The sequence below is a fragment of the Cygnus atratus genome, chromosome 2 (assembly GCF_013377495.2).
Source record: "Cygnus atratus isolate AKBS03 ecotype Queensland, Australia chromosome 2, CAtr_DNAZoo_HiC_assembly, whole genome shotgun sequence".
Taxonomy (NCBI): Eukaryota; Metazoa; Chordata; class Aves; order Anseriformes; family Anatidae; genus Cygnus; species Cygnus atratus.
Window position 1 is genome coordinate 19,664,644 of NC_066363.1, and position 12,195 is coordinate 19,676,838.

General features: G+C 35.8%; 1 protein-coding gene across 5 annotated transcripts in view; it reads right to left on the reverse strand.

Annotated features, from left to right (window-relative positions):
• The window catches only part of MLLT10 (MLLT10 histone lysine methyltransferase DOT1L cofactor), a 129,681-nt gene that overhangs the window by 56,231 nt on the left and 61,255 nt on the right, over positions 1 to 12,195 (reverse strand). For all 5 annotated transcript variants that reach the window (XM_035545225.2, XM_050708653.1, XM_035545227.2 and 2 more), the window contains 3 exons: positions 11,388 to 11,483; positions 4,064 to 4,319; positions 1,803 to 2,369 (listed from right to left, as the gene is read on the reverse strand). In XM_035545225.2, the coding sequence (XP_035401118.1) occupies positions 1,803 to 2,369; positions 4,064 to 4,319; positions 11,388 to 11,483 (919 nt within the window). The remainder of the gene's footprint in view (positions 1 to 1,802; positions 2,370 to 4,063; positions 4,320 to 11,387; positions 11,484 to 12,195) is intronic.

Here is a 12,195-nt window from a genome sequence, read left to right on the forward strand (position 1 = left end):
GAATTTGGAGCTCAAAGGCAGATTTCCCATCTGGTTTTGCTTCTTTGGGTTTTGTGGGCTTTTTTTGTTTTGGGGAGGGGGAGGTTGCTTGTTTACACATATGTTCTTCAGCACCTTTATAAATACCGCTGGTTTGGAGGGCAGGGCTAATGCTGGGGAGCAAGAATCTAAGTGTGCTTAACAGAGGTGAAATTCTAGGCTCCATATCATGATAACTTTAATAAAACTTATATGGTGTTCCCATCCATGTATTTCAAAGCTTTTCACACAATGTGTTTAACATTATAAACATATGGAGGAACGAGATCTAATAAAGAGGACAAAGGAAGCAAGGATGGACCTGGCCAGAAAAAGGCCTGTTGTAGGAGCTGACGAGACCAGAATATTCCGGGACAATTATAAAGCAGGAAATACAGGTCATTTTCTTCAAAATAAGAGCTTGTACTTCCATCTGTTACCTCAGATGTAATACATAATCCACCTCAAATGGATTATAGAGGAATAAGAAAGTTTAGACTCAAGTCATCAGGATACTTATCTAACTCTGTTGGGTGAGCTCTGACCATAACAAGTAAGAGGTTAACGTGTTTCTAAAACTGCACTTTAATCAAAAAGATGAACAGTGAGCTAGGAAGTTTTGTCACATACCGTTTCATCCTATCAATTTCTACACAGGAAAAACACTTTTTTAATACCTTCCATTGCTACTGCTATTATTACCCTTAATAATAATCATCATTTGCCTACAACTACCAAAGACTTAAGTATTTTTGAGATCAAGGTGTCGTTCTTAAATATCTGCCTCATTCTGAAGCAAATATGAAGCCTCTGTTTTTTAAAGCATATATATTTTTAAACTACGTATTGCATACAGGGAAAATACGTAAAAGAATAAAAACCTGCCCATAACCAAATATTGAAGTTTCATTTCTCCTTTGCCCTCAAAAAAGGAAAATGAAGCCAAAAAAAAGAACTAGAACAATAAAAAATGATAAAATTTCCAAGTTATGAGTATCAGATAGTTTGTTCGCTATTGTTTTCAACCAAATATATAGAGACCCCAAGGGAAACTTCAAAGCAAGACAGACTTCAGTAAACACAGTATTCTGCAACATCACTCCACACACAGATTTACTGAAAACAGAAAGCCTCTCACAGCCCAAATTGTATATACATTTAGAACAGAGGAAGAACAAACCAGCCAATTTCAATTGGAAAAAAGCACACCAGGATATGAAATCATCATCTGGCTACACAGGAGTCCAGATTCAGAATATCCTCTTATGTGTTTACACTAATATCTCCATATATACGTTTTGTGTTTTTTTTTAATTAATTGGGCTAAATTGTAAAAGAAAAAAAGATTGAGGGATAGTAAGCACAGCTAACGTGCCTGAGTACTGATTTTGTTTTCTTTAAGTAAAAAAACATACAGACTATATATAGTCTGCATATACTATCTCTTAATTTAGCTAAGCCTGTCGCTCAGTTTCCACAGCACCTATTTTCATGCAACTTATTATTCCCCCCCACAGCCTCAAAAGCTGCATTCCTCTCATATATAGGCCAATACACAGGCCAATCTAGTATAGCCACCTACAATGCATTGGTATCTATCTATGGAACAAAACTTACTCTTCCAACCGTTACACTCTTAATATTTACTTTTTTTTACTTTTTTCCTAACATGACTTTCCAGATACTTGAAATGTTACTCTGTTCTTGAAAAGCATACTCAGAATTAAGGCTAAAATAACAAAGATGCCTTTCGAGAGAATAAGATAAATCCAATGAATGCCTACCTGAACCCACTGGAGATGAGCCAACACTAAGACTTTGTAAACTTCCATTCCTGAGCAAAGTTGGAGATTTTTGAAGACCAGAGCTCGTCACACTTCCTGCAGCAGAAGCCACAGACGAAGTTGGGGAAGCAGAAGAAACTGAAAGATGGGAAATACTTTCTTGACTTTTATTTCCTTTGGGTCTACCAGGCCCATGTTTACTTTGCTTATTTCCTTTCCGTTTCTTCTCTGTTACAGGTTCTTCTTCTATTCCAGAAGTTTGAGCTCGTTTGTATGCTGTAGAAGTAAGGCTTGAATTACCTATGTCTCCAGGTGAGCTGTCAAAGTTTTTAGATTGGGAAACAGCTGATGATGAAGGGAGACCAATTAAGGAAGTGAAACAATTGACAGCCCCCTCTTGACTCCCAGTCTCTCCTTTATGTACATCTTTGGTTGACGAAGTCTGTTGAGAATGAGTGAAACTATCATTTCGCAGATCTGTTTCTGTAAAACTCAAAAAATCCTGGGGAGACTGAACTGAACTTCCAGATGACGACTTTATGCTGCTAGGAGTGCCCAAAAAGCTTCCTAAAGAAAAAGAAAAGTACAAAAATTATTTTTTTTTCTGTTGCTGATGAAAACTAGCGGAAAAGATTAATATCTTAGAATACAACACTCTCAAGTACAAGGACTTCATGGAAAGCATCACCAAGAGCTAAAGAATCTGTTCTTAAAATGACTCGCTGTTTCTACTGTTGATCTCCCCTCTGCTGGATCTGAATCTCAGATTTTCATCATTAAGTTTGAGGGCACAAACCAGGTAAAAGTGAATAAATGGAGAATAACAACTTTTTTTTAAAAAAAACACCTTTGATATCCCTCGTTTTGAAACCATAACAAACATTTAGTATAAGTCACAGCAAGATTTTTCTTTTAAACACTTTCAAATAAAGAGAAGGCAGCTGATAAAACGTGCTGCGATCACATCTACGCTGTGCCTGCAATCTTCCTTGCCATTCTACCTAAATAAGGGGTCTGACACAGGTCAGGGGAACAGCAATTGCACTTAATTTACCCTGGCTGAGGAGGTGTTCCACAGAAGAGGTATTTTTCAAAAGGACAGGAAAGGAAGTGGAGCAAAGTGTATAAAATTGGCATTTTAAGACTTTACATTGTCAGAGAATCGTACAGATCTTTTGTGTAATAGAATTGCATTGCTTCTGTAATATTTGGAGTGCAGTCATTTCAACACTGTATTAGCACATGCAAGGCAGAAAATGAAGCAACTTAGGAAATACAAACACCAATTGACTTTCACTGACATTCAGTAATTTTCTAGGGGTGAGTGTATGTGGGTACTGTTTTACAAAATTTTAACTGGTGACTGCTATCCCACCAAGAGAATACTCCTAAATATGACATTAGATATTGAAAAAAATCCTTTAGAAATTAGTATTTTGTCATTTTATCCATTAAAAATTACTTATTTCATTTAAAAATACAATTTATATCACTACTTTAATTTAAAAATCATTAAAAGTGTTGTTCTGTATTTTAAGTAACATATCAGATTAATTTAACGCAGCTTTAAAGAAATTTCATGCACATAATAAAGATCTATTTTGCCACCTACAGCGGACAAGATTTTTCTTTAGATGTGAAATTCTAGAAGAAAATTTTAGAAGTTTTGAAAATTTAAACAAAAAATATTTCGGTATTTCAAACGAAAAAAATTAAATACTGAAAAATAGACAAATTTGGAAGTGCTCGTTGCATAACAGTAAAAATTAACTCAATGAGCAACATCTCTAACTTTGAAGAAAGTGGTATATTTTAAGTCTACCTTGAAAAATTATTTAGCAGTCATCACATCCTATACATTACCAGTTTTGTTCTAATATGGACTAATTAAAACACATTTGTATTATTCCCTTAAAGAGCTAAGACAGACCCCTCTACTCAATTTCATATGCTGAATGTTACCCTAGACAAACCTTTCAGCAGATAAGAAACTTCTGGGTTTTAGCAGTTAAAGAAAATACCCTAACAACCTAAACAAAAGTATCACCTTTGCCCTTTAAAGATGCACAACCTTCTTTTTCATGTTGTGACAATAAACACTTTTTCCTGAAAAAAGTTATGTTTTCCCAAGTGAAACAACATTCTCATTATTGAGGATAAAGGATGAGCTACCTCTCAGTATGTAATCTGTTTTAAATATGTAAGATTTCTGTCTAATTCACGTCAAAGCAAAAGAAGTATTGCTGTGGAACGATTAATACCTTGCTGAAAAGGGCTAGCTGCAGTCACAGTTGTTCCTGGATTTCTTCCAGCACCAGGCTTTCTTCCCCTCTGACCTGAGCTGTGACCTGCAGATTTCTTCCCTTTGCTCTCTGACCCTCTAGCCTCCGAAGAATCTTTTCCACTTGAAACATGCGTAGAAACTTCCTGGAAATTTGCATTTGTAAATCGAGCTGTGGTATCTTCCAACCGCTTCAAGGAGCCTGACATGGAGTTGTTGCTAGTGCTTGTGTATGTCTAGCATTGTGACAAGAAAAGAATTCAAGAAAAGAAACAGTAAGGTCACCTGTAACAACCAATATACACAACTAGAATGCTACAGGTGCTGTAGTTTCCACTACATTAAAAGAGAATTAAGAATTAAATAAGGAATTAAAATAATTTATTTTATACAAAGAATAGTCAGTTACTAATTATTTAGCTTAGTGACAGTACCGTCAGATCATTACTAATTAGAGCAATCTGCGGAAACCTACTTGATGACTTATCTACCACAGCTAACACAAAGCTATTAGTTTTACTATACAAAACATCAGTAATCAGTAATGACACTTCAGTAACACAAGACAAAGTCATAGAAACAGTTCTATTATCTTGCTAGCATATTCAATTTTACTCATCTAATAATCCTATTTATGTCAGTAGAACTACTCACGGTACACCAAGTTCAGAATGTGCACACATTTTTCTATGCCAAGGGCTGGAAAAAGTTGCATGGTATCAAACTTATTTTTACCATTTGAGGAAGAGAACCTTTGACTTGCCATTGTCATAAGGCCAACATTCTTAGTCCTCAGATACACATTTGTTTCAGTGCACACTACATACATGCTGCACTTATGTATACATGTCCTGCATATGAGTTTCTCCATGTCTACTCACACAGCTTATTAATGTTTTGGAAAATGTGAAATATCTTATATATGTTCTTATACACTTAAAGGGTTAAAAGAAATCACTGTTTCAAATAACAAACTTAATGTTCAAATACTCGGATAACTAGCAATAGCAGAAGTTACATAAAATTAATTGTTAAGTTTGTAAACATGTGATTAAAATGCATAAAACTTTTGTTGAAAAAATACACAAATTAACAAACTTCGTTGGAAATTTTTACTGAGATCAATAGATTCATCTTGTACAAATGGTTATTTGAATACAATGTTGTTATTTTTACTGCTTCATGTTAAAAACTAGAAGGAAAAAAAAAATAAGAGACTTTAAAAAGACCTGTATGCAGTGCAATCAAACTGAAAACGTTGTTCGACCTGCAGTGGATCTGATGAAGGCTTCAGAACATAAGAATTTGTATTTTAAAACTTTATAGTCTCATCATCAAACCAACATCAACTGTAACAACCCTGGCTCCCCTTACAACTTCACTTCCCATTGTCATACCAGCCTTCCCTTGGCCAGTAGCTTCTTTAAAATATGGAAATGGTTTTACCGGAATTCTGCTGCTAGGTCTGTTGTTTTAGTGGTAGTCTATGTTGGTTTTTGTTGTTCTTGTTGTTTTAACTTGTTTCATACAAACACTGTAAACCACTTTCCAAACTACAACAGGTAAGTCAACACAAATTAGTCCAAAGGGAGCACAGCAATATACGAATCTGAGGGATTCAAACTGGTTAGACTTTATACTTTGTTTTAGAGGTGCCAGTATCTCCATGCAGAGTAGGTCAACACTGATGACAAAACTCACTCTTGAAGCACTTTCCCCCCTCTGAAGCTCTCCATCCCTGTTGCACCACACCTATGTGATCTAGTGTATTAAAAAGCCATGCAAAGACAACACTTCCAGACTCTTCATTCACGACTGAAAAGAAGCAGAGCACACCCTAAATAGAAATAAGTAACACTGAGAGCCCTTCCGACTTGAAGGTCCAAAGGTAACAATGGTCTCCATGCTAACATTAAATCAAGAATTAACAAATGATCTTTCACATTTTCATACTGTTCAGTTAGTGTTATTTTTAATACCCATAGTAAGCCAAACCAGTAAAATGAATCTCACCATATAATAGTTTAATGAAAAATACACATCTTTATGAACATGTGGAAAGTATCTGTAAAGTATCCACTGGCATAAAACAAGCTCTGCATAGCCCAACTAAAATCCAACTTCTTTTTAAGCTAACAAATAAGTTATTTTCATTTACCTAACTAAAAAGGAAAAACATAGCGCTTCAAAATTGCAAATATAGCCCTATTATGAACTGCAATAAAAATATATTAGGGATTTTCTGAATAACAGCGAAGAGGGATTATCAGTTTAAGTCTGTTAAAGCACAATGCTAAGAATAATTTACCTCACATTGATGTTACTGTATTGGTAACAGTTTTTAATGAATATGGAGCCAATTCTAAGGTAAGTTAAGTTTAGCAGTTAACTTTTTGAACTGTTACAAAGTCCACAAGTATGCTCTGTTTTCCTGAAACTGATGTGTCACTTGACCTGTGTTAAGAAGCAGTGGTTCAAATTTGGGTCATTTGAACAAAGGGTTTCCAGACACACCACAACCCACCCCCTCCAAGTCAGCTTTTTCTATGATCTTCGATTTCTCCTCTTACCCAGTTCCTTCCTTTCCTAATCCTCATCTCCTTCCCACTCAGTTCACTATTAACTGCAAAGAGAAATGTACAGAGATATCAACAATCAGTTTGATGTTACCTAGCATCTCTTCTCCATTATTGCACGGGGATATTTGTGTTTTGTTTTTTTTTTTGTTTCATTTTTGTTTTTTGGTAAAAAGGAAATTAAGAGTTTAACTTAGCTCTACAGACTGGCCAGGGCTAGAAAATGACAAGCAGGCATTCATTTGCATATGCTGTGCAGAGATTTGACGCGATGATATAAGGCTTTGTTTGCAGTCACTCAGAAGGTAAGAATAATATGATTCAGCTATTAATGCCAATGAAATATTCAAAGACTGCACACCTGAATCCTGAATCCAGACTGGAAAACATGCATGCACATAGCACTTCTGCTTTTGAAAGTTTTGCTCCAGCAGGTATTTCTGTTTCAGCAGGTGCTGTGAAATATTCTGAGTACACATCTAGATTTCAGCATATCTTGCACACCAATGTGATGCAATAGACATGAAGAAAAATAAAATGGTATCATTTGGTCAGTAACTTTTTTCCAGATTGTGCTGTTCACTTTAAGGAGTTAATTAAAACAAAATGCCTTAAAACAGATCCGCTTCTGAGATCAAGGTGCAGCACAAACTTTAGATTATTAAGCTAACTGGTTCATAAAATAACGTACCCACTCCCTCTTTTTTTTTTTTTTTTTTTTTTCTAAAATGCTACTCTAAAGGACAAAGACATAATACAAATGTCACCACAGGAAAACACCACCAACAACAGAAACACTACTACACCATGGCAAAGTTACATTGGTTTGGGGGTTTTTTTGAGGTCGTAAGAGGGTGAGAACTTCTTTGGTTACTTAATAACTGGCTTCGGTCTCTGCAGTCCCCTCGAGCTTCCCCTGCCTTCCCCGCTTCCCCCAGCGCATGCCTTTTAAATGGGACACGCAGCTGGAGGCTTCCCCCTTCGCTGCTCACACTGCAGTCAGTCATTTCCCTTTGCTGCAGTGCAAACATCCCCCCCAAATGGATATTACTCAGCTCTTGGCCCCCAAGTCCATTCCTCGGTTTATTTGGGAGCTCTTAAATAACCAGCTCATGAACGTTAATCCTGTTCTCAAAGTCAGTATTTGCTACCGCAAGTATCAAGCTAACAGTGTACATCACAGTGCCTTTATTACTCCTCATAAACCAGTTTGCAGTTCTTTTTCCTTAAACTTCACTTTCCTACTGCCAACTTGGTGCAGAGAGCTACTGTCATTTTTGTACCTCACATATATCACTGCACACTGAAGCGAGTCTTGAAAGCAAGTACAGCAAGGCTTAAAAGCTTCTGGAAAAGTTTTAGTTCTACTGCAAAGGCATAATAATCATTCTGCATATACACAGTACATCCCAACACTTGAGAAGCCTTCAGCCCTAACCCAGATGTGCTCTTGCAGAGAAGGGAGGGACCGCAGCAGGCAGCATCCACAGACGTGCCAGATGGTAGGAGAGTGGTCCAAGCAGAGCAAACAAACAAAAAGCCATGCACACACACACCCCCACAGCCCACAAACCCTACACTAATGTAGGATAGCAATGTTCAGTCACAGCTAATGGAGATTTCCCTGCTCCTTCCCTTCCCTCCTGCATCCTACTGCAGCAAGAGCCAGGCACTTCCCTTGGGAACCACGATGGGCTGATACCAGGGTGAGCTGAGGAGGGTTTATCACCAGTATCTCTGCTGTTAAAAATAGCATTTAGTTAGCTGTACTTTCTGCTCGCAGGGTCTTTTTAGTATTTTGTCACCAGCTACAATTTGAAAGCAGGTTATTGCTTTGCATATCGGGGGTGCTTTTGTCTTCTTTCTTTAAAGAAAAAATTCTACCCAGAAAAATATGGTTGTCTTTTTTTTTTTTAATCTGTCAAACCAGACACATTTTTCAACTTTCAGTATAAGCCCAACCTCTCAAGGCTCACAACCTGAGAAAGAATTTTTTATGAGGATTAACTAAAAGGTTGGTGGCTCTTACACAGATCCCATGATCATAAGGAAACTGAATATTCCCATCCAAGTAACAGAAATGCTAAGGGAAAGCCTCATCTGAATACAAAGAAATATTCCAGTCCTTTTAAAAACATTTAGTATTTATGCCCCAAAAGAAAAGTGAAAAAAATGCTAGTATATATTAATCAGAGTAGTTCGTTTCTTATTTCAAAGATTTTCCAATTTGACTGATCCAGACTAGGTGGTGTTTGCGGAGACATTACAGCAGTGCACAGAACTGCCTGTTGGGAGCCGGACCCATAGCTGAACACAGCATTTGGACTGGAACTTCATTAAATTTCTTCAAATTCACTTTTACAGAACTAACCAAACCAACTATACCCACACATACAATGTAAACCCCCAGTTTACTCTGCAGCTTTTCAGGAACGTGACTTAAGAAGCCACTCATCCAGAAAAAAACATCCTCCAAGGCACCACTTACATAAAAGGTCATTACCACTCTTACCAAAAAGGATTTCACTTCTTTAAAAAAGAGAAAAATTCATTTCAAATTCCAGTTCCCACAACAGGAAGAATGTGATAGCAGAAGTGATTTACAGAAGTCATAAAATGAAGTATTCACTGCAAAGGCAGACTGCTGTGAAAAAGACAGCGAGCCCAAATCAATTCTGCCAACTCTGTGTAAAAGGACACACAAAACTACCGTATTAACAAAACATTCTGAACTAAGTATTATTCTCAGAAGGAAACAAAGCTTGTCTAATTATTAAAATTTCAAATTTTTGAGGAACACAGTATGAATTTATAATTTAGAAAAGCAAATGCATGCAAATACAAAAGGACTTCAGAAAAAAAATCAAAAGGAAAGTATCTGAAGAAACTAGTCACAGAAGAACCACTGCCAAATACCCAGCAGATATTAAAAAAAAAAGAAAAGAAAAATCCTATTTAGTAACCTCAACCAGAGACCAGTTTTCCTGAATGTCTGAAGCACCATGAAAAGAAAGTAGAAAATGGAGCAGTTAAGTTTTGCTTGAAACACAGGGTCTGAAGGCAAAAGAGAGAGCCAAACAGAATCCAACTGTCTTCCACATTAAAAGTGTATTCTAATAGGTAGAACTTAGGGACTTACAAATGACCAATATTTCAACGGATTTTCTTTAACTTTCACACAAATATATGGCAACATCACTTGTTAATAACACTTTGTATGATAATTAAGTAACAAACGGACAAAAGGGATATATATTCAGGAAAGATAAGATCATACATAAACCATACAACTTTTGTTTAGGTTTTGTGCTAAAGGAACTTGTCAAACAGGGAAGTTCTTTTATAGGGTATCTTATATTGTCTCAGACTCAAGATTCAGGACAAATTAATAAAATGAAGTAAAAAACAAATAAAGAAGAATCACATGGACTAGTCAACATTCAGTAAATCCTGTCACACTCACTATTTGCAATATCTCACTCTCACATCAAAAGAGCAAAGTGGCAAAGTGACTCTAATTGTTATTTAAAAATAAAGACAGAATTATCGTGAAATTGAGAAAAACACTGATTAGTAAGTCTCACTTGACTTATCATTATCAAAAAGAATACAGGAGAACCAGAAACAAGAGTAGTTTATCGGAAGTGTGAGTCACAAATAACAATGTTAACAGGTACACACCCTCAGGTCAATACACCTAATACTGAGCACAGAAAAATATGCAAAACATACTGAAAAGTTCCCTTTCTTGGTGATGAATCTTGAAGCTGATACCATTAGCTGATGTAATACACACAGGGATTAAAGAAAACTGGTATTTCAATTGTTTTACCCTTTCCTGGTATGGTCTTGGTGTACCATGTGCAAACTGACACATTTGTTGAATCATCTCATCAGCCAAACTACACGCAGTTAAAACAAGCTTCATCATCCCTTCTAAAAAACAAAGTATTCTACTACTGATGGCTAATTAATTCAGCCCTGACTGAGATGTCAAACATTCCCACATGAATGGTACAAATGTTTTTCCAAATTTGAAGTGAGAAAACTCATTTCCTAACACTGCTGCCCATTCTGTAATATCATTAACGTCTTTTTTTTTTTTTTTTTGTGGATAGCGAAAGTGATTACTGTAGTAATCAGAACAGTCAGATCATACTGAAGCATAATCAGAACTGTCTATATTATTTAATCCTCTATACTGCCCTCTGAGTTAAGTATTTGCTAGAAGATTAACAGGAAAGAAAGACCACAGAATCTAACAGAGCAGACTGCTAAAAATGACAAATTGATATTAAAAGTACATGAAGTACAGCATCACGTACTTTTTACATGAAATACCATTATTTTCATAATTACCAGGTTAAATGCTTACAGGTTCAGTAACAGCTCAGCACACAAAAGTGAATTTCAAGGGAAAGATTTTATAAAACTTCTCAAACTACTAAACATAAAATCATTGAAATAAAAGTTACTGAATTATTAGTGGGACCTGACTGGTGCCATTAAATCACTCCCTATTTAGTTACAAAAATCTAAAGCTTTCTTCCTATTATAAACCTCAAAGTGTTTTCAGATTTTGCATTATAGGAAAATACACCAAGCGTGCTTGAGAGTTATAGCATCCTTGCCATTTTAAAACTCCTGTGTATCCACTGGAATGACCACATTATAAAATTTCAAGATAAGTAACTGAAGTGCAAGAAAAGGAAAAATGTATTAACTTACTTTCTCTGTAGTTACAGTAAGAGATGGAACCAAGGACGGTGAAGACTCCGACTGCTTCTTGTATTTTTGCTTGTGTTTATCTTTCTCTTTGTATTTCTGTAAATTACAAAAGGAAACATAATCCAGGTTCAGCTTCATCTTTAACGTAGCCCACTTTAAGTAACACTCAATGTTATCAAAATTTAAGAAAGATAATGAAAGCAAATCATGTATTTTTATTTACTTTCAAAATATATAAAAACTGAAATTCTTCAATTATAACCAGTATTAATGAATCCACCGTCATTAATATCCATCTTGTCAAGAATCAATTAAGCAACTAAAGAAACTAGATTAAAAGCAAAGACATGGCCTTCTCCTTCCTGCATTTCCACACCTTATATTCCTGCCTTCATGCATCTCTACACCCGCACAGTATTTTTGTTGGGATATTACTGTACATTGAAGTTGTAGCTTGGCTCCCCTATTGGCATCTCCATGCATAAGAATGTGAAATGTTATTTCAATGTCATTCCCAAAAAGATGCATACAATTTATATAATAAGTAATTTAATGACTTTTTCTATGTTAAACCAAACAAAATACCAAAAGCTATATAAATCATGTCCTTTCTAAAAAGGCTGAGAATGTATTTATTTTAAACACAACGTGAAGCATTGGCAGCGTGAATGAATTTGTACAAACAGAGAAAATCAATTCTTAACCCAGAGCCTTCAAAGAATAGTAGAAATCTTCCATGTTGGTAGGAATCAGTTCTTAGAGCATTAAAGAATCAGACTCAAATTGCATTTATTTAAATAATTCAACT